We start from the raw sequence: 21,497 nt of genomic DNA, 5'->3' as shown, positions 1-21,497 counted from the left end.
CATCAATCACCACCATCATTCCCAAACCCCATTCTACCAATCAGATAATGGTCACTCAAAGTTGAAATTAAGCAATGAGCAGCCAACATCCCTGCAGGCTAAATGCGTTGAAAAAAAATTCAAGAAAATAGCTTGAAATACTTTATCCAAACACCATGGAGCAATAAAATTGAGACAAAAAAAGACTGCAGATGATGTAATCTTCAGCAAGTAAATGCTGGAGGAATTCAGCAGGCCAGGCAAGATTTGTGGAAGGAAAAGGTCAATGTTTCAGGGCAGGACTCTTTTTCAGACATCGAAAGAGGACCAACAATCTGAAACATTAACTGTCCTTCTCCCTCCATGCTTGCTGGTTTGCTGAGTTGCCCCCGGTACTTTCTTTTTCACTTCAGGGCAGACACATTTTCCAGGAAAGCGACACTTTAAATAAAATGGGATACCTCAAAGTCAAGAAAATTACTCTACATTTATGTTTACAGAAAAGGCTGACGGTAGGTATTAAATATTAATGTAATGATTCCTGCAGCATGCTGAATGGAATTTAATGAGCAAAGAATACATCAGGACTGACAATAAAGTTTGACCCTTGGGAAGTTGCCAGGAATCAACCAAAAATCTATTAAGACTGGAAGAAATTCAGAATTGTTCCGATCACTGAATTCTGGTCCCTTTTACATAAGAGTTTAGAAATGGATCTTGGGCTATCAAAAGATTGCAGTGTGCATGAAACTACCATAAAATGGGCACATTAATCTGAAATATAATCCAAGTAAAGAAGTTTTTCAACAGCGATTAGATTTCATGCAGCATCATATTGATATATAATACTTGGGTAAATGGCCATGTGCAAGCATTTCTGAGCAGAGGAGCCCATACTGAAGGGATACAAACCCTTTAAACAATCTGCTTCAATCCGTGAGTAGCCATAGTGTAATCAGTGGCAAGGGATTTAGAAGCCTGCTAATGTACGTAATACGTGGCCACAGCAGATCCCAGCCTGATCAAACCTACATACATTCTTTCTTTAAGATCTTAACCCAAAACGTCACCCATTCCTTTTCTCCAGAGTTGCTGCCTGACCCGCTGAGTTACTCCAGAATTTTGTGTCTATCTTCAATGTAAACCAGCACCTGTAGTTCCTTCCTATACAAACCCTCCTTAGTTGACAAGGAGGCATCTGCAGAGTATCACACCCTGACATCTGGCTCAGAATGCCCTTGTCCAGTTGTGAGTGAAGTTCCATAACCAAACTTGAAGTTTACCTCTCTTGTACAGTGGCAACTTCACCACAACATGAAAAACAACTTTGCTTTCCTAGCTCTCCCGGAGAAAAAGTCACAGCCTCACTTTCCTTTGCAGCCATTTCTCCTTATTTCAGTGCTGAATAGCTTCTTATTTTGAGACCATCCAGCCAGGGTAAAAATCTATTGCAAGAGGATTTGGGTACAAAAAGACAATTTTAGAGGGCTTGACAATGCATGTCTCAATAAGGTAGCTTCTCATTGTTCAATGCTCTAGGGATTAGAAACTGACTTAGTCACACTCTCATAGCAGAATTGGCAGAAGATTGGCTTCTAGCGATGCTGGACATTTCAAGAGGAAACCAATGGATCATCCACTCAGCACTTTTGGCTGATGGTGGCTCCAAATGTTTTATTCCAATCGAGCACTGCCATGCTGGGCTCTGCTAAATGATGGAGATGCCCATTAACTATTTACCACACCTAGACATGACAGGTATTCAAAGTTTCAATGAGATTTGTTGGTTGCATGACCACTTAATTATGTCTCCTGCAGATCATCTTACAATGCTGCTTCACCAGGTTTATGCCTTGTCTTTAGGCATACCTTGTGCTGCTCCCAGATAGCCCTTCCAATTCCTGATTGTGCCATCCAACATCACAGGGTGACAGATATTGCAGATGAAAGCTAGACTGGCGTACTTTTTGCTGTTGATGGTCGATCGTGTCTCACTGATGCCCAATTTTGAACAGCCAGATGTGTTGATTCTCCCGCTCAACATTATGATTGTGGTGTTAGACATTGGGGAGAACATCTCCAATGTAAAGACAGAGCTATGTTCCAAAAAGGGCTGTGCAGTAGCCATTTGTGCCATTGCTATCATGGACAATGTCATTGCACCAGGCAGGTTAGCAACAATGAGGTCAAAGTTTATTCTGGTTTACTCACAACCTTCTCTGGACCTCGTTATCCAGCCATGTCCTTCACAACTCATCACTGATAAGCTGACTGTTAACAAGGTGACGGACAATAAAGTCCCAACCCAGTTTGTGCTCTGGCTTTCAGCACTGCTTCTAAATATTGTTTAACATGCAATAGCACCAATTTATCAGCTGATGGATAGCAATCAGGTGGTGGTTCGCTTACCCACGTTTGACCAATATCACAAGCCTTCATAGTCTAAAATCGATGTCAAGGTCTCTCAGGCTTCTTCCCACCCATACACTATACCACTAACTCAGGTTGGTTTGTCCTGCCAGTCAAGTAAGGTGCAAGGGAATCTGATAAGTAAAGAATCTGCAAGTAAGGAATCTAGTCATCCAAGCTTTCAGAAAAAATAAATAAATAAATAAAATATATATACATATATTCAGCCCCCCCCCCCCCCCCCCCCCCCCCTTTAGGCTCATCTCCAAGGTCCTTCAGATGGGTACGAGGTCGACTTTGCCAGGTCAGCTGAAAGCCCAATTCTATCAAGTCCTGAAGACCAGTTGCATGTTCTCCTTGTGACTGTGTGGGTTTTCTCCAGTGCTCCAGTTATCTCCAACATGCCAAAGATTTGCAGGTTAATTCACCTCAATAAAATTATTCCTAATACGTAGGGAGTGGTTGAGAAAGTGGGATAACATAGAACTGGGGGAATTGGCGATCCATGGTCAATGTGGACCTGATGGGCTGTTTCCATCTTTAAGTTATATAGTACTGATTTAAAATGTCATGCATTCAAAATTAAATTATTTGTTAAATCAATTTCAAGCCTTTTCGATACACTGCCCCCAGCATTACAATAAGATTAAACTCCCTATGAATGCATTCTACTGATTGAGTTCAACAGCCCTTGCCTATGCTGTTGTCTGCTCTGTATTGATGCCAGACATGTGGCACCAAAAACATCAAAGTTTTAAGATCAGAAGGTTTTTTTGGGGATTAGGTTTGTCTGCTTTGGAGCACGTTGACAATCAGAAAAGCTGCATGACAGTATACAAAAATAGTACAACAAATTAATGGCAAAAAAAAAAAGTGCCGGAGGAACCGAGCAGGTCAGACAACACATGGGCAGGGAAGTGGATAGATGATATGGGAGGTAGACAAAAATGCTGGAGAAACTCAGCAGGTGCAGCAGCATCTATGGAGCAAAGAAGATAGGCAACGTTTCGGGCCAAAACCCTTCTTCAGACTCCAATATATCATCAGGATAGATGATATATTGAATCAGGACCCTTCAGACTGGGAGAGTAGAGACTGGGCGTGCACATCTCTGAAGATCTTTCCTGGTCCGAGAACACTAACGCAATTATCAAAAAAGCTCATCAGCGCCTCTACTTCCTGAGAAGATTACGGAGAGTCGGTTTGTCAAGGAAGACTCTCTCTAACTTCTACAGGTGCACAGTAGAGAGCATGCTGACTGGTTGCATCGTGGCTTGGTTCGGCAATTTGAGCGCCCTGGAGAGGAAAAGACTACAAAATGTAGTAAACACAGTCCATCATCGGCTCTGACCTTCCTTCCATCGAGGGGATTTATCACAGTCGCTGCCGCAAAAAGGCTGGCAGTATCATCAAAGACCCACACCATCCTGGCCACACACTCATCTCCCTGCTACCTTCAGGTAGGTAGAAGGTACAGGAGCCTGAAGACTGCAACAACCAGGTTCAGGAATAGCTACTTCCCCACAGCCATCAGGCTATTAAACCTGGCTCGGACAAAACTCTGATTATTAATAACCACTTTCTGCTATTTGCACTTTATCAGTTTATTTATTCATGTGTGTATATATTTATATCATGGTATATGGACACATTTATCTGTTTTGTAGTAAATGCCTACTATTTTCTGTGTGCTTAAGTAAAGCAAGAATTTCATTGTCCTATACAGGGACACATGGCAATAAACTCACTTGAAACTTGAGATGATAGTTGGGAGAAAGACCAGAGTGGAAGGGTTGGGGCAAGAACTGGCAAGTGATAGATGGATCCAAGTACAGAAGGGTTAATAACACTGCTTACAAAGTTAACAAATGGATGGACTATGCTTAACAATGGTTCATGTTAGTTAACAAATTGCAGCCAAAAATGAAGTTACATTACGAAAATCTCAACTTTAAAGCATTCAATTTCATTTTAGTATTGCAATATCCTGAAATGCCACCAGAGACCTTTAGCAAGCTAGAATTCTCCTAATAAATAGACATTTAATGTGAAGAAATGTTCAAGTCTCCCATTAACCTTCTGTGTCCCCAAGGAGGGAAAAAAGTCAATAGTAATGAACGTTCATATTGCTTGTGGCTCTGCACGCCAAGATCTTGGCTTGTGGCTGTGATTTGTTCAGGATGCAAAGAATGCAAATTTAAATTTAACAACCTATAATGCATGATCAGAAGACCAGAAATAGCTTTAGTATGCACAAAGAGAACCAAAGAGAATCACAATGTACTGAACGAAGAAAAAAAGTCTAGGTTTAGTGGAAAGAGAAAAGAACACCCCACACTATAAACTTCTTCACCCATCTTCTTCTTTCTGAAAGCCAAACCCGTTGATGGGCTGAATGGCCATATTTTGTGCGGCAAGATTTTATTACTAAGAAGGTGCAAGAGAGAAGAATTTTCCAAATTTTAGGACACTTACCCAGTTCTCTCACTTTAATGTCAGGGTTAACGAGTTAATGGGGAGTGTAGGATAGAACTGTATATACTGGTTTACACTAAAGATAGACACAAAATGCTGAAGTAACAGCGTGACAGGCAGCATCTCTGGAGAGAAGGAATGGGTGCTGTTTCAGGTCGAGACCCTTCTTCAGACTGAGGGGAGAATGGCTGAAAGGGAGGATGGGAGAGCAGCTGACTAATACAAGAAAAAGTGATATAGTCAACCAACTAAATGGTGCCATTGACTGCAGAGAGCCGAAAAAGCAAAACATCTGGGAACAATAGGTTCAGGCAAAGTCAGAGCCCATTTCACTGGTCCTTGCAGTACCATCTGTTACTGGCAGACAACGAGTTGTCTCAAACTACAAAACAATGACACATTCTTAGGTGAAATATCTCAGCAGCAGTAGTGTGGAAATGCAACTAGCATTTTAATGAGGGTTTGTGTCCCATGCACCCAATCACAAGCAAAAGATTTAACGCAGCTGTGTGTTGGAATACAGTCTTCAGTTTATGCCCTTGTCTAGATCCAACCTTAGCTATAATATCCAAACTAAAGAGTATTCCAAATAATCGCAAATCTAAGGCATAGCATTTCCCTTGTTTTACAAATTTTATTTCACACTAACAGATGGCAGATGCTACATATCCAGAAGGACGAATTCTTTGTTTCTGTTAGAGAGCAACTTTAGTTTCTTTCTTTTAGAGATGGTGGGAATGGCAGGTGAATTATGTTATACGTTGTGGAGCAAATTAAACAGTTCTGTATTCAAGAGATAGCCTAGCAACCTGCCAATTAAAACTCATGCTTGTGTCTCTCCTTAATTTAAAAAAAAATCCAAAACATTTTTCCACCAGAAATCAACTCATAAATTCTCTTGCTCAGAAAAGACAGGCTATGGGTTCTGTTCATTTGCATTTTATCCAGATTAACTCCAAAGATATCCAGGTTTGTACGTTAACTGGCTTGGTACAAATGAAAAAATTGACCCTAGTGTGTGTAGGATAGTGTTAATCAGCGATCGCTGGTCGGTGCGGACCCGGTGGGCCATTTATTTCCTTGTTTCCGTGCTGTCTCCAAACTACACTGTTTCGTAGTAAGATATTAATCAAATTCCTCAGCAGTTATTGAATCTGCCTTAACACATCTTTGCCAAAGTTCTCTCATCGTGACTAGATAAATCAAAAGATAGAGATGTAAGCAACTGTCCTAATGTTATGACAGCTGGTTTGTCAGAAGTTACTGCCATACTGGAGTTGACCTACAGTTTACATTTTGAAATTACTGTTACTGGGAATGCTTGAGATTTGACAGTGGGTTGATTTGTTGAACCTCAAAATGAGTTAGTAGCTATGAGATGGTGTGGTTGGCAGTATGCTGCTAATACATTTACAATTTTCACTACAAGTTGAACTACAAATTATGAATAGTTAAATGCTGTCTGCTGTGTAGCACTAATCACAGAAACCCTCACTAAATCATATCAACTGTTGATCCTCCTGGAAGAAGGAAAAAGTTAATCGAGCCTTTTTTCTGCCTGAATCCACAATTCTACACTTGAGAAAGCCAAGTGAAAGCATGATCAATAATGCAAATAACAAACTAGTAAATGTATAAAACCCATACCAATGGGATTTGAACAGCTGTAGTGGATCCCAAATACACCACTAAAATTCTGACTTGCATTTTCCCCCATTCCTTTATAATAAATTAATTAAAAAGCCACTGTCTTATTAGTAGAGTGATAAGAGTAGGATGCATCAATATTTATGTGCTGCATTTAAATGCAATTAGGTGCATCACCATGGGACAGTGGTGACGTGTGGTAAATGAATAGCAACAATTTGTTGAATTCAGGGAAGGAGGTAAAACCAAAAAGCCTGCAATCAATGACATTACCATAATGAGACCTATAAATCCATTGGGAATTTATACTTGAATTACATACCCTGCACCCAACTCAATTACCAACCAATTACTTTGAAACAAAAAGCATTCAAACTTATTTATGGTTCACAACACATTGAGTTGCCAACAAATTCTTGAAAACCAAACACATCTTTAATGTCAAGGATGTGTAATCGATTCCACCAAGATCAGAAAGTGACCTTTCCTCCTTCTGAAACGGTCCATTGAAAATTATGTACACAATATTTTGCTTGTTTCCATATCGTAAAGAAGATACCAAACATGCATCACCTCATTCTCAAACCACTAACGATTGTGCATTCTCACAACAGTGGATGAATGATCATTGACCCAAAATATGGACGCCATTTCTCTTCACAGTTGTCACTTGATCTGCTGAACGCTTGCATAATTTTTTCCACATGGAAATCCTGCCCTATCTTTTTTATTCTTCCCGTAACTAGCCCCTTAAATCCATTGGGAATTTATATCTTATTCATACCAAAGCCTGGAGTATTGCGTGCAATTTTGGTCTCCTAATTTGAGGAAGGAAATTATTGCTATTGAGGGAGTGCAGCGTAGGTTCACCAGGTTAATTCCCAGGATGGCGGGACTGCCATATGCTGAGAGAATGGAGCAGCTGGGCTTGTACACTCTGGAGTTTAGAAGGATGAGGGAATCTCATTGAAACATATAAGATTGTTAAGGGTTTGGACACGCTAGAGGCAGGAAACATGTTCCCGATGTTGGGGGAGTCCAGAACCAGGGGGTCACAGTTTAAGAATAAGAATTTAAGACTGAGACGAGGAAAAATATTTTCACCCAGTCAGTTGTGAATCTAGAATTCTCTGCCACAGGAAGGCAGTGGAGGCCAATTGACTGGATGTTTTCAGAGAGTTAAATTTAGCTGTCAGGGCTAAGGGAATCAAGGGATATGGGGGGAAAAGCCAGAACGGTGTACTGATTTTGGATGATCAGCCATGAAGGGCCGAATGGCCTACTCCTGCACCTATTTTCTGTGTTTTTATGATTTTTTTGCCCACAATTCCAAGATCTTTTAATAATTCATTTCCACCTTAAGTACTTATAAAACACCTAGCCACAATCCTTTACAGCAGAGAATTCCAAGAGATTTACCACCCTGAAAATAAATGTCTATACATTTAATTTAAAAATGACTAGTCCTTTATTTTGTAATTACTGCCCCTTGGTTAAGACTCTCCAACTAAAGAAATATTTCATCACTCCTCATTCTTCTAAACTCCAAATAATAATAGATCTAAATTGTTCTGTCTCTCTTTTCAAGCTATTTTACCTAAAATTTCCTGAACACATTGTTGATGTTTTTGTCCATGACATTTGGATAACAGTAAAGTCATCTTTTAATTTGAAGATCATAATTTAATTTGCAGATGAAATGCATTGACCATTTTATCAAAACGTTTACATTTCAAATTGTCTCATTGCACAGCATTAGACTTGTCAACTAAGGAGAATATAGAAATTCAAAATGAAGCAACTTCAAAACTTACAGGATCAGGTATTAACCAATTTTAGGTAGATCTTTGAAATTCCACACAAAATAACTGTTGATTGTTGCTTAGAATAGGCCCAGGCAAAAGTACAATATATTTTGTACTCTTGGAGATACAAGGAACTGTAGACCGAGAAAAGTCCAGACTCGAAACATCACCTATCCATGTCCTCCAGAGATGCAGCCTGACCGGCTGAGTTACTCCAGCACTTTGTTTTATTTTGTGCTCCTGACAGCTATGCAGTATTCTTGCATAGACTTGTTAAACTGTTAAAACAAGAAAGTATATATATTTTTTAAGAGATGAGATTCTCAACTTCCCTTACTTTGGCAGGCAAATTATTTTCCAATGGCCAGTGGTTTGTGACTGTGTGTACCATCTGTTCCAATTTTAGCATTAACAAATAGAGTAGGATAAAATTTAAAGGATGGCATTGTATTACCCTATATTTAATCAAAAGAGCAGCCAGTACTCAAATGAATGTTGAAAATAGCCCATTTTCAAACCACAAGTAGAGTCATCACCATGGTAAATGAACTCCCAATGATCCTACGCAAAAGTAATTCCACATCATAGAATTACTATGATCGCTCTTCTTTCAGTAATGGGGTTAAAGTATAAGGGAATAAAACTTGAATCAGTGGGAATTTAGTTGTTGGTTTAAACATGCAGCTTTTGACAAGACTATGAGGTTCAGCTTTTAAGTACTTTGCAGACCCAATGTACCTAAAAACCTATTTGCAATAATGTCCCAACCTTCTAATCTGATGACCAGCTGAAGAAAACTGCAGGAAACACGTGATAAGTCCAGTATCAGCTTTGTCTCAGCTTACTGAACTAATTGTGGCTCTCCAGCTTCCTTAAATTTTAGGCAACACTTTTCCAGTTGTTATTTGCAGAATGATTCAGTCACTGGTCAGATCACACAAATAAAGTAAGATACTAGTTTATTGGAGTAATGAACCCCAATATGTTAAGATAGACACAGTGCTGGAATAACTCAGTGGGTCAGGCAGCATATCTGGAGGAAAAGGATGGGTGACATTTCAAGTCGGGACCCTTCTGAAGAAGAAAGGTTCCGACCCAAAACATCACCCATCCTTTTCTCCAGAGATGCCATCCCCCGTTGCGTCACTCCAACACTGTCTCTATCTTTGCACTTTAAACCAGCATCTGCAGTTTACGAATAGGAGAATTTTCAAAATGTCGGATGATTTTTAAGTCAGGCGATTTGTTATCTGGGAACCCCTGTATTTTGGTTACCATCATAAATCCAAATTGCTATTTTCCACTGATTCAAAAGGAGCACAAGAGACTAATAAACTGTACAGAATTCCCAAATCAAAATCTTCACGACATATTCTTTTCAAAAAAGAATACATTTTCTCCGTCAAGTCAAGATGCAAATGACCAAGATCTGAAGCAGCAACTCACACCCATTAAGGCAACGGAAATGACTACAAATATCCCCCAAGTAGTGATATACTGCATCATTTGCACAATATCCTACCATTTCCCAATAGCAGCATCAAATCAGCTCCATACTGTTCCAAACATTTCCCCAAATCAAGTGTATTTCGAAGAAAGTATATCACATACCATATGCATTACAATTTGTCAAAATTTCAACAGATTGATTTTATGCTGGTTTCACTCCAACTGATGACCATTAAGAACACTAAGTTTTGCTACCAGCTACTTGCTGTAAATTATCCTTAAGAATCAGTACATCTTTGGGATGTGATTGGAAACCCAAGCACCTACACTGTGAACAAGCAAATACCATATAGACAAAGAATAGGATTAAAAGCAGAGTTGCAGGAGTAGTGAGGCTGCAGAATTACTTTCAGCACCGTGACACCTTTTGTTATTTGAAACAAAGAAAAATACCTCGCCAGCTCAAAACATTTGAAAATCCTTGTATTACTCCCAAATTTTAAACTGGATGTTAATTTAAAGGATATGGAGGAAACATTATCTCCATAAAATGACCTCCACGACAGCTTTTGAAATGCCTAATTTATAAAGGACAAACACCTTGATTCCAGAATCGAGCTCGCAAGATAGCGCCTGCCTGCAGTGACTTTTGCGGAGCTCCAGAACATAAAAGGCTCAATTACAACTTCCAACAACTTACATGGATCAGAAAAACAGCAGAAATCGGTGCCGTTTCGGACAAGCTGCTTGAGCACCTCAAGGCTCCAGCAATTTTGCGATCTCCCACAGCTGCGGGAGCCCCGGACTTTAAACTTTCCCACGCTGGCTGGAAATCACCCGACCTGACTGAGGAACCCAGGTACGGTACCTGGAGACCCCGGGATGACCCCCAGAGCCGACGGGCTGGATCTTCCAGGATTAATGAAGCTGGAGCTGCAGCTGCCGACTTTGAAGGAGCTGGAGCTGCCGTCTGTGAAGGAATCCCCGTTCCAGCGCAGGTCCACAGAAACAGCAGGTACAGCAAGCACAGTACCTGGAAACAAAGGGGAAGCCTCCATTGTGACCGGAAACGTAGCCGACGGGCAGGTCTTCAGGTCAGAATGAAGTGCAGGGGACTTCGGCCCCCTCTCCATACTATCCTACTGGCCAATGTACAGTCCCTTGAAAACAAAGTGGAGGACTTAAGGGCAAGGCTGCTTTATCAAAGGGAGCTGAGGGAATGCTCTGTGTTCTGTTTCACAGAGACATGGCTCACCCCCAGCTCCCCAGACTCAGCGGTTCAGCCTGAAGGGTTCTCCATCCACCGTATGGACCGTACCCTGGCATCTGGGAAAGGGAGAGGAGGGGGCGTCTGCCTCATGGTCAACTCTGCGTGGTGTTCAGACGTGGCAGTCCTGTCCAACTCCTGCTCTCCGCACATGGAACATCTGGCGGTGAAGTGCCGTCCCTTCTACCTCCCAAGGGAATTCACCTCCATCATCCTGACCGCGGTCTACATCCCACCCCAGGCAGACGTCCGTCTGGCACTGGAGGAGCTGTACGCCGTGGTCAACAAACACCAGACGTCTTACCCCGAGGCATTTACCACCATTGCTGGGGACTTCAATAGGCAAACCTAAAGAAATCGCTCCCTAACTTCCACCAACATGTCTCCTGCTGCACCAGAGGACCAAACACCCTCGACCACTGCTACACCACCATCAAGAATGCCTATCGTTCTATCCCTCGCCCTCACTTCGGTAAATCCGACCATACCGCGGTGCTGCTTCTTCCTGCCTACAGGCAGCAATTGATGAGCGCACCCTCAGAGGTGAGGACAGTACAGAGCTGGTCGGGGGGGGGGGGCAGAGGAACAACTCCAGGACTGTTTGGAGTCTGTAGACTGGGCAATGTTCAAGGACTCGGCAACGGACTTGAACAAATACGTCACAGTCGTTACAGACTTCTTAAAGAAATGTGTGGAGGACTGCATCCCTACAAAAACCTTCTGAGTGTTTCCTAATCAGAAACCTTGGATGAACTTTGAGATCCGCACTCTTCTGAAGTCGACACAGGGCATTCACGTCCGATGATACAGTGGCCTACATGAAGTCCAGATACGACCTTGGTAAAGGCCATCAAAAAGGCCAAAAGGGAATTCTGCTCCAAACTGGAGGATGAGACAGATGTTCGGCAGCTGTGGTGGGGCCTGAATGCAATTACCTCCTACAAGGCGAAAACATGAGGCAGCTCGAATGTCGGCGAAACATCACTCCCTGACGAGCTCAATGTGTTTTACGCACGCTTTGATAGGGAGAATACTGATGTGCCTTCCCGAGCCCCCATTCGCTGTGATGGTATTTCAGTCTCAGTCACAGAGGCCGACATCAGGAAATCCTTCAGATGGGTGAACCCCCGAAAAGCGCCTGGACCTGATGGTATACCCGGTCGTGTTCTAAAAACCTGTGCGGACCAACTGGCTGGAGTTTTTACGGACATTTTCAACCTCTCACTTCTGAGGTCTGAGGTCCCCACCTGCTTTAAAAGGGCATCAATTATACCAGTGCCCAAGAAGAGTAAGGTGACGTGCCTCAATGACATAGACCAGTGGCACTAACGCCGGTAGTAATGAAGTGCTTTGAGAGGTTGATCATGGAGCAAATCAACTCCTACCTCGACAAAAACCTGGACCCACTGCAGTTCGCTTACCACCACAACAGATCAACGGTGGATGCGATCTCGCTGGCCCTTCACTCCGCTCTGGACCACTTGGACAACAAAAACTCATGTCAGGCTGTTATTCATCGATTACAGCTTGGCATTTAACACAATCATCCCCTCCAAGCTGGTTACCAAACTCGCAGAACTGGGTCTCTGCGCATCCCTCTGCAATTGGATCCTCGACTTCCTCATTCACAGACCATAGTCTGTTCGTATTGGTGGAAATGTGTTAACCTCGATAACAATCTGCACGGGAGCACCTCAAGGCTGCGTGCTCAGCCCCCTGCTGTACTCACTCTATACTCATGACTGCGTAGCCAGTCACAGTGCGAACTCCATCATCAAGTTCGCTGACGACACCACTGTTGTGGGACGTATCACTGATGGGGATGAGTCAGAGTATAGAAGAGAGATCGAGCAACTGTCCATATGGTGCCAGCGCAATAACCTGGCCCTCAACACCAGTAAAACCAAGGAACTGATTGTGGACTTTGGAAGAAGTAGGAGGGGGACCCACAGCCCCTTTTATATAAACGGGTCGATGGTTGAAAGGGTCAAGAGCTTCAAATTCCTGGGTGTGCACATCTCCGAAGATCTTTCCTGGTCCGAGAACACTAATGCAATTATCAAGAAAGCTCATCAGCGCCTCTACTTCCTGAGAAGATTATGGAGAGTCGGTTTGTCAAGGAGGACTCTCTCTAACTTCTACAGGTGCACAGTCGAGAGCATGCTGACCGGTTGCATCGTGGCTTGGTTCGGCAACTTGAGCGCCCTGGAGAGGAAAAGACTACAAAAAGTAGTAAACACTGCCCAGTCCATCATCGGCTCTGAACTTCCTTCCATCGAGGGGATTTATCGCAGTCGCTGCCTCAAAAAGGCTGGCAGTATCATCAAAGACCCACACCATCCTGGCCACACACTCATCTCCCTGCTACCTTCAGGTCGAAGGTACAGGAGCCTGAAGACTGCAACAACTAGGTTCAGGAATAGCTACTTCCCCACAGCCATCAGGCTATTAAACCTGGCTCGGACAAAACTCTGATTATTAATAACCCATTATCTGTTATTTGCACTTTATCAGTTTATTTATTCATGTGTGTAATATATTTATATTATGGTATATGGACACACTGATCTGTTTTGTAGTAAATGCCTACTATGTTCTGTGTGCTGAAGCAAAGCAAGAATTTCATTGTCCTATCAGGGACACATGACAATAAACTCACTTGAACTTGAACTAATCAGTTTATAACACCATCTTCCAACAAATTTGCATGCAACACAGCAGCCGAAAGTAGACTTACATAAAATGTGGTCCAACCTGATTGCCAAGTTTAACCAATTTCCCCAGACATCTTGCTTTACAGATTGTAAAATAACCCATGCAGAAATGTACAGCATATCAAGCATTATGGATAGTTAATTGGATAGTTATATGGATGGGAAAGGAATGGAGGGTTATGGTCTGAGCGCAGGTATATGGGACTAGGGGAGATTATGTGTTCGGCACGGACTAGAAGGGTCGAGATGGCCTGTTTCCGTGCTGTAATTGTTATATGGTTATATTATGGGCCCTTTAACCACATATTGGGCAAACATTATGGAGTGCTCATGGCACTTACATTTCCCCATTTCTGTACGTAGCAACTTACAGTAAATCAGAAAGTGGTTTAGTATTTTCAACAGTTTGTGAAGAAAAGGCAAAAGCCAAAACAAAAGAACCAATTCAGCAATCATACTTCAACTGTACTTGAGAATACATGGCATTTGTTGACCTCATGGTTGATGCAAGACACCTCAAAGGATCAGTTGCATCTCTTAGGACTTCTTATACTTTTTAATTTCCAACATGCGTATGGGATGGTACTTCATAAAGAAAACAATTCTATCCAAGCATCATCCAATGGAATGAAAAACATGAAAAACATGAAAATCAAGTTTTGCGCCTCCTTGATCTTTTATTTCAACATCCCCACCCCCAATACTTTTGAAATAGGAACCAAACAGGATAAGGAAATGTTGTTATTGTTCTCAAAGTACAGAAGGGAACAAGTTAAAAACAAATGTTTACTATTATTGGTATTAATTTGAACAATGTCAAGTTCTGCAACTCGTTCCTTGTCATTATTTCTTGTGAGAAGTGTACAAACCTTTCACAGCAAACTGTGCTAGCATTTCAAATTCCCTTTGTGAATTGTTCTATTAGATCCAGCCGTGCTTTGAAGTACAATGAATACTGAACACAGAAACTCCTGCCCTTTTAACTATCGCAATTGTGAGTACTCCTTAACAAAATGTCAAAAGTAAAAATAAACTAGTGTAATTAAACCAAAACTAATTAAAGAATAAGGTTTCAAAATACACTAACAGTTTTCTCTTGATTCACTCTCGTTAAAATTAAGCAAAACTGAACACTTTGTTATGAAGAATCTCTTTCTGCTCCCCTTATGAGATAGCATTAACATTTTGAGCCATAAATTGCATTTTCCCTCTGCTTTGGCAACACTAATGTACAGTCTCAGTGTTGAGGTGGTACAGTTATTGACATTGGCCATTTTGAAGTTATAACCCAAGATTACATTACTTCTCCATCTGCAAGTAAAATTATGCAATTAGGTCAGGTTGAATACCCAAATTTTAATGCATTGGTTACATAACTACAAATTACCTCTAAATGTGCCACTATACAAAGAATGCAAACATAGAAAATAGGTGCAGGAGTAGGCCATTCGGCCCTTCGAGCCTGCACCGCCATTCAATATGATCATGGCTGATCATCCAACTCAGTATCCTGTACCTGCCTTCTCTCCATACCCCCTGATCCCTCTAGCCACAATGGCCACATCTAACTCCCTCTTAAATATAGCCAATGAACTGGCCTCAACTACCTTCTGTGGCAGAGAATTCCACAGATTCACCACTCTCTGTGTGAAAAATGTTTTTTCATCTTGGTCCTAAAAGATTTCCCCCTTATCCTTAAACTGTGACAAAGGATCCAAACACCACAGCGTCAAAAAAGGATTAAACTGATAACCATGTAGGAAGGAACTGCAGATGCTGGTTTAAATCGAAGATAGACACAAAATGCTAGAGTAACTCATTGGGCCAGGCAGCATCTCTGGAGAAGGAATGGATGATATTTCGAGTCGAGACCCTTCTTCAGACTGTACTTTTTGCAGCTCCTCTGCACACTCCATAGTATGGCTTTATATTGGCAGCAATTCAGTTTCCCCGACCTCTTCTCATTCGGCAGCTTTTGAGATCAAACACAACTTGCTTCCATTCTAGTTTTGTCAAATCTAAAATGGATAATAACTTTTCCATGTTGAGGGCAGGTGGCAACTACCAAGCCAGGCAACTGGGTAGTTTAAAAGCTGCAATGCTGCTTTAACCACTTTTGCAGAACTTCTGTGTACTCCTGATGACTACGTTTCTCAGTATTCCACCCCGAAAACACCTCTTCTACTCGGGAGTGTTCATGGACCCATTGTTCCCAGGAGTAATTGAGATGTTGCACTTTAAATTTTGATAACATCCTTATATTTTCTCGCCGACCACCGAAACACCTCGTTTTATGATAGTCGGATAAGGGGTGCCTGGTTGGGCATTCTGGTGTTGACCGTGCGAGTGTCATGCCTAGCCCAATGCAGCAGATAGAATAATTTTGACTTTAATGCTGGGAACGTTGATTGAGAGAGGGCGCTGTCATTGGTTTGCTCATCTTTTCACGTAATTGGGATTACTTTGGGTAGCTATTGATGGTACGTTTCCATTGTGAGAAGTATAAAAGGTCTGAAGAAGGGTTTCGGCCCGAAACGTCGCCTATTTCCTTCGCTCCATAGATGCTGCGGCACCCGCTGAGTTTCCCCAGCAATTTTGTGTACCTATAAAAGGGCAGAGACAGGTTTTGTACCGAGTAAAAAAAAAAAAAACTGGGCGCAATCTACCTCGACACAATGTTGCACCTCTTCTCCAGAAAAAAACATTCATGGTGTAGAAACGTGGCGTTGAGTCGGTAGTAAGGTCTGACCAAAACAGACGCATATCTGGTGTTCTCCAGACATGCTGAGTTGCTCCAGTATGGTGTTCATTCTCGGTATAGAAATAATCTTCAGAATAAATGGGAACCGATTCATTCTACAGCAACTACATTCCAGACACAAGGTTACCCAAACTTCTGTAGATCAGTGTAATTACATCCTCAATGTTGGCCTGGGAAAGGATGCAGACATTGGTTCAATGAATTTGGAGGATTGTGCAGACTGCATTGGGCGTTTTTAAGCAACCCATTGTTGGTATTTCATGTCTTAAAACTGTATAGGAGGCAAGGATGACTGTACCTGGAAGGCCATTAGCTCGGTGCTTTAAAGGCATGATCTTCAAATTGCTTTTCCCCCTCAAACAGCCAATTGCTGTACCAGAACACAAGTCAGAGGTGAACTTCATCTTCACTCAGAATTGGCTCCCGAGTTATGGAAAACGTTCCAGGTTTTCTACATTCTCATTGAGACAAGACTCATAGAAACATAGAAAATAGGTGCAGGAGTAGGCCATTCGGCCCTTCGAGCCTGCACCGCCATTCAATATGATCATGGCTGATCATCCAACTCAGTATCCTTAATCATATGTACCACAAAATAACAATTAAATTCGTACCAGTGACAGGTTTACAAGCCCATGAACACAATAATACGCAAATAAAAACACAATGACCAGAGATACTAGGTTAACAGACCACTATAATGCAAGACCAAAGTACACGGTGCAGTCAAAACAAAGTCCATTGTAGATCATAGTTGCCGAGGAAGGGTGACGTGGGTCTATGATGATATTAGTCGCCAGAAGTGTCTCCTGTACATCCTTTCAATGGTAGGGTCCGTACCTGAGATAGAGCAGGCAATGTCTACCACTTTCTGCTGCCTCCTTTGTTCCTTTATGGACCTTTATTGTCAGGATTATTGTTGCATAATAGGGAGAGGTTGGCAGAGGACATTTGTTTTGTGTATCATTATGAAAGCCCCATTGTCACTTGCGTTGCAGTCAATATGCCAATGACTTGGAGCTTAGCCTCTGAAAACACACATATATATAGATACAGATATATAAAAGCATCACACATATATTGCTCGTCAATGGTAAGCTTAGAATGATCTTCGTTCAGAAGTGATATGGCATTCACTGTTTCCTCAAGAATCTTGTAAATTGGTTTCATGCCAGGAATAAACATGGGGGCAAAGTGCAGCAATATAGCAATCAAGACGGAGAGAAATAGGGCGATGAGCAATCTCTCCTGGCAAAAGCCTTGACCAAAAGTCCACTGTGGCCCCATTGATTAAAATAGTAGTTTGTATACCATCATGCTGCAAAGGAGATAGACAAACCCCTGACAGTTGCTACATTTTAAAAGAATGCTGCATTTCCTTTGAATCAACATCAAAAAAGGTTTCAAAATGTCTCAGTTGTGTGGAGGAGAACATGGCCATGAATTTAAGTGGATAGAAATAACACTGATTCAGCAGCACCTCGTCAGCCACTGTGACAGGGACAATTGAGGGCCTTTGCAATGACCTTCCCTTCAGTAGACAGCAGGTACTCCCCCACTATGGCTACCACAATTCCTTTGGGTCCTCTCTATAGATAGTCATAATTACAGTCTCCCCAAAATCACAGATACTTTCTTGTCTTTGTAGAAAGGAAGATAAAACAATGAACATACACCTTAAGTTCTTTTCCACAAGTTTCATAACTTGAGCAGAGAAAGCACAAGCCCGCAAGGCCTTACTTTTCAGTTGACATTTTCCGTTCCAGAATGTACAAAAGGCAGTGCGCCAGCTATTCATAAGAGATCAAGAACCTTGTTCTGCAAGAAACCGAACCAAAGTGTTCTCAATTGGTAACAGCCTGGTCAATGTTGTATGTCTCTCCTTATAGTAGAGTTCTTGATTATCACCACATACTGTGCAATTACCAAGTTACTTCAAAGATGCACTCTTCAACCCACATCATATCACAGGTTGAACTTCCACTGGCTCATAATACTTTGCTCTAACTCCAGCACACGGCCTCCACATGGACCGGAAATGCTTTGCATCCACACGAGTACGGTTTCAGAATTTGTGGATATCAAGCTGATGTTAAATCAAATGTCATTGCACCAAGAGACCTTTGATTTCAAAACTAAATGATTTTGCATTGCTGTCATGTTTTGTTTAATAAAAATGACATTATACCTAATGTTATAGACCCCAAATCTTCAGTCTTTACAGCTAGTCCCCAGGATACGACAGGGTTTTGTCCTTGAGAATGGTTTGTAATCTAAACTGTCAATATGATAAAAAATTAACAAAGTATGGAGCAGAGGATTAGAGAAACAGCGATAATGGGATAACAAGCAAGTGCCAGGAGACTGCCAACAGGCCTAACAAAGTCAGTGTGCAAGCGAGTGAGCCTGCTTAGTGCCCCCAACTCTGCTCAGCTTGACACAGCCCTCGATCATTGCAGTTGTGGGGTGAGGGGTGGGGAAAAGGGTCCCCCATTCCCCGCCAAAAGGATGCCTTTGGCTGCTCAGCAACCAACAAATCTAGCTGCATCCATCCCACTGGTTTACCAAATGTGCATTCATATGCACAGAGTGACCATATGTTGGACATTTCTAACCCAAGGAGGACCTCTATTTGCACCAACATTTTACCTGGATATGGCTCTTCAGGCAGGTGTGGTTCTCTCCTTCAATTGATATACTCCCCATCTATAAACATGTTCATCTTTCATTGCTTCTTGGGCCAACATTATTACACATCGAAGCCACGTTGGAAGAGAAATATATACTTTGGAATGTGGCTTTTGACATTTTCTAAAGGGTTTATCAAGATAAATATTGATGCCTCCTCCCAAGTAACAAAACAACACCTTTCCATTTTCATCCATCCTGCTATATGTACTTATTAGGGTTTAACAGCAAATTGCCTATCAATCTTGCTTCTTAAGTCAACCATTGTCCCTAGATAAAATCTTGCATCGCTTGTATTTAGGTACAGAAAGTTTGATCATTGAGACTAAGACCTTCATCATTGTAGACCTCATTGTTATATTGACATTCCTTTACTTGGGCAATTTTGCCCCCCTAGGGCAAACCCATCAGCCCAAAACAGGATGAGTGTTTTCTTCCCTACAACCCTTTACTATCTTTCATTTCTAGATTATTCCCCATTGCTTCCAAACTACTTATGTGCTGCCAGGATACTTATTTGACAGGACAATTACATTGAATAGACAGCAATTATGCTCAGTCTATCCCAGCTCTCAGAGCAAATTCCCCCTCCCTCTTCATTTCTGTCATCCAGAATCCATAACTTCACACATGCCTATGAAGACCACCGATTTTCTGATTTTCTTACCACCGACCAACAAGAGGATCAGTCTACAGGAGTTAACTAGCCTAACAAACTCTACATATTTGAGCAAGGGACAACCCAAACATCCAAAGGAATTCAGAGACACAGGGAGAACATTCGAACTGAAGGTCACTGCAGCTTTAAGTCATCCACTCTTAACCAAGTCTAATTTCCAAATTTTAGTTAAACAACATGACCATCGATGTATTCTTTCTGAATCATGTTACAAGCAGAGAAGTGTCGTATCATTCTTCCCTTCAAACATTCTTACGACCGAAACTGGAACAATTACACCCTTAAACAGCATCTATTTCCTCATCCACGCTATTGAATAATTCCATTGTAACATCACTTCAATTAACCAGCACCAACAACCTCCCCCCCCCCTTCCTCGAATCAAAATAATTAGAAGCCATCAAACCTATGAAAATAAAAATGCCAAATTAGCGAACCAAATTAAAATCACAAAACAGAAACCTACCTTATCAATAGGTGCAGCTGACATCTTGCAGATGTTTTAAAATGTTGCTGCAGCCAATATAGACGGGAGAAGGCAGCAAGGGGGTTGACTGCGACGTTGGAGAGCGGGTAGTGGAGGCGTGAAGGAAAGGATGAGAGACAAGTCTCAGACCCTAATTCAATCTATGGAGGCCCCCTAGTATTTCTTTCCTTCGGAATAAAAGGAAACGACTCAGCAGCCAGGGAGTAATATGGTTGCGGACACTCACAATGAAGGAAGGTGGGGAAGTATGCAGGGAGCTAGGCAGGTAGATAGATAGGTGGGCAGGAAGGGAGGCTGGCAGTCTAGCTAGCTAGTGGGCATGTGTTCTCTGCACTGACATTGCTAGATTTTAATCGATGGAGGTAGTTTTCTCTGGGGGGGGAAATCCCACTTTCAGTGGTTATGCAATCCACGAGGTAAAAGCTGTGGTAAAATGAGGGAGCAGCCGGTCCCAGTCACTGCCCCGAGCTCTGTGTCTCTAGTCTGCCCGCCGCCTGCTGATGTCTTCCTTCTCTCCCTTCCCTCAGCAACACCCGCTCACAGTAGAACTAACCCCCTCCCTCCCTTCCTTCCTTCCTTCCTCCTTCACCGCCCCGGTCACAGGCTGCTGGAGCCCCTCCAAGGAGCAACCCGTGCGATCGCCCACCCGACCGCTTCTCCTTCATCCATCGCCTTCCCCCTTCTGTTTATAGCCGGAGCCGGGAGCCAGCGACATGGCGGCCGTCGACCCCGGAAACCCTCGCGCCACTTCCGCCCGTGCCCACAGGGTTTCTGGGAAATGTAGTTCCCACAATTGTCCCTGTGAACCAAAGATTATAGAGGTAGATAAAGAGTTCTACAATCTTTGCTGTGAACTCCCAGAGTGTTTAAGAAGGAACTGCAGATGCTGGAAAATCGAAGGTAGACAAAAAGTGCTGGAGAAACTCAGCTGGGTGCGGCAGCATCTATGGAGCGAAGGAAATAGGCGACGTTTCGGGCCGAAACCCTTCTTCAGACTGATGGGGGGGTGGGGGGAGAAGAAAGGAAAAAGGAGGAGGAGGAGCCCAAGGGCTGAGGGAGAGATAGGAAGGGAAGGAGACAGCAAGGGCTAACAGAATTGGGAGAATTCAATGTTCATGCCATCAGGATGTAGACTCC

The 21,497-nt window shown here is 42.3% G+C and overlaps 1 protein-coding gene across 1 annotated transcript in view; it reads right to left on the bottom strand.

Moving 5' to 3' along the window:
• The window catches only part of LOC116979147 (ubiquitin-like protein 3), a 30,899-nt gene extending 9,787 nt beyond the window's left edge, over window positions 1–21,112 (bottom strand). Inside the window, exon 1 of the mRNA XM_033030664.1 lies at window positions 20,340–21,112. Coding sequence (XP_032886555.1) covers window positions 20,340–20,363 — 24 coding nt within the window. The 5' untranslated portion in view covers window positions 20,364–21,112. The remainder of the gene's footprint in view (window positions 1–20,339) is intronic.
• Between the last annotated feature and the right edge of the window lie 385 nt (window positions 21,113–21,497).

The sequence above is a fragment of the Amblyraja radiata genome, chromosome 12, assembly GCF_010909765.2.
Source record: "Amblyraja radiata isolate CabotCenter1 chromosome 12, sAmbRad1.1.pri, whole genome shotgun sequence".
NCBI lineage: Eukaryota > Metazoa > Chordata > Chondrichthyes > Rajiformes > Rajidae > Amblyraja > Amblyraja radiata.
Note: the sequence above shows the minus strand (reverse complement) of the source record. Positions and strands in the feature narration are given on the sequence as shown.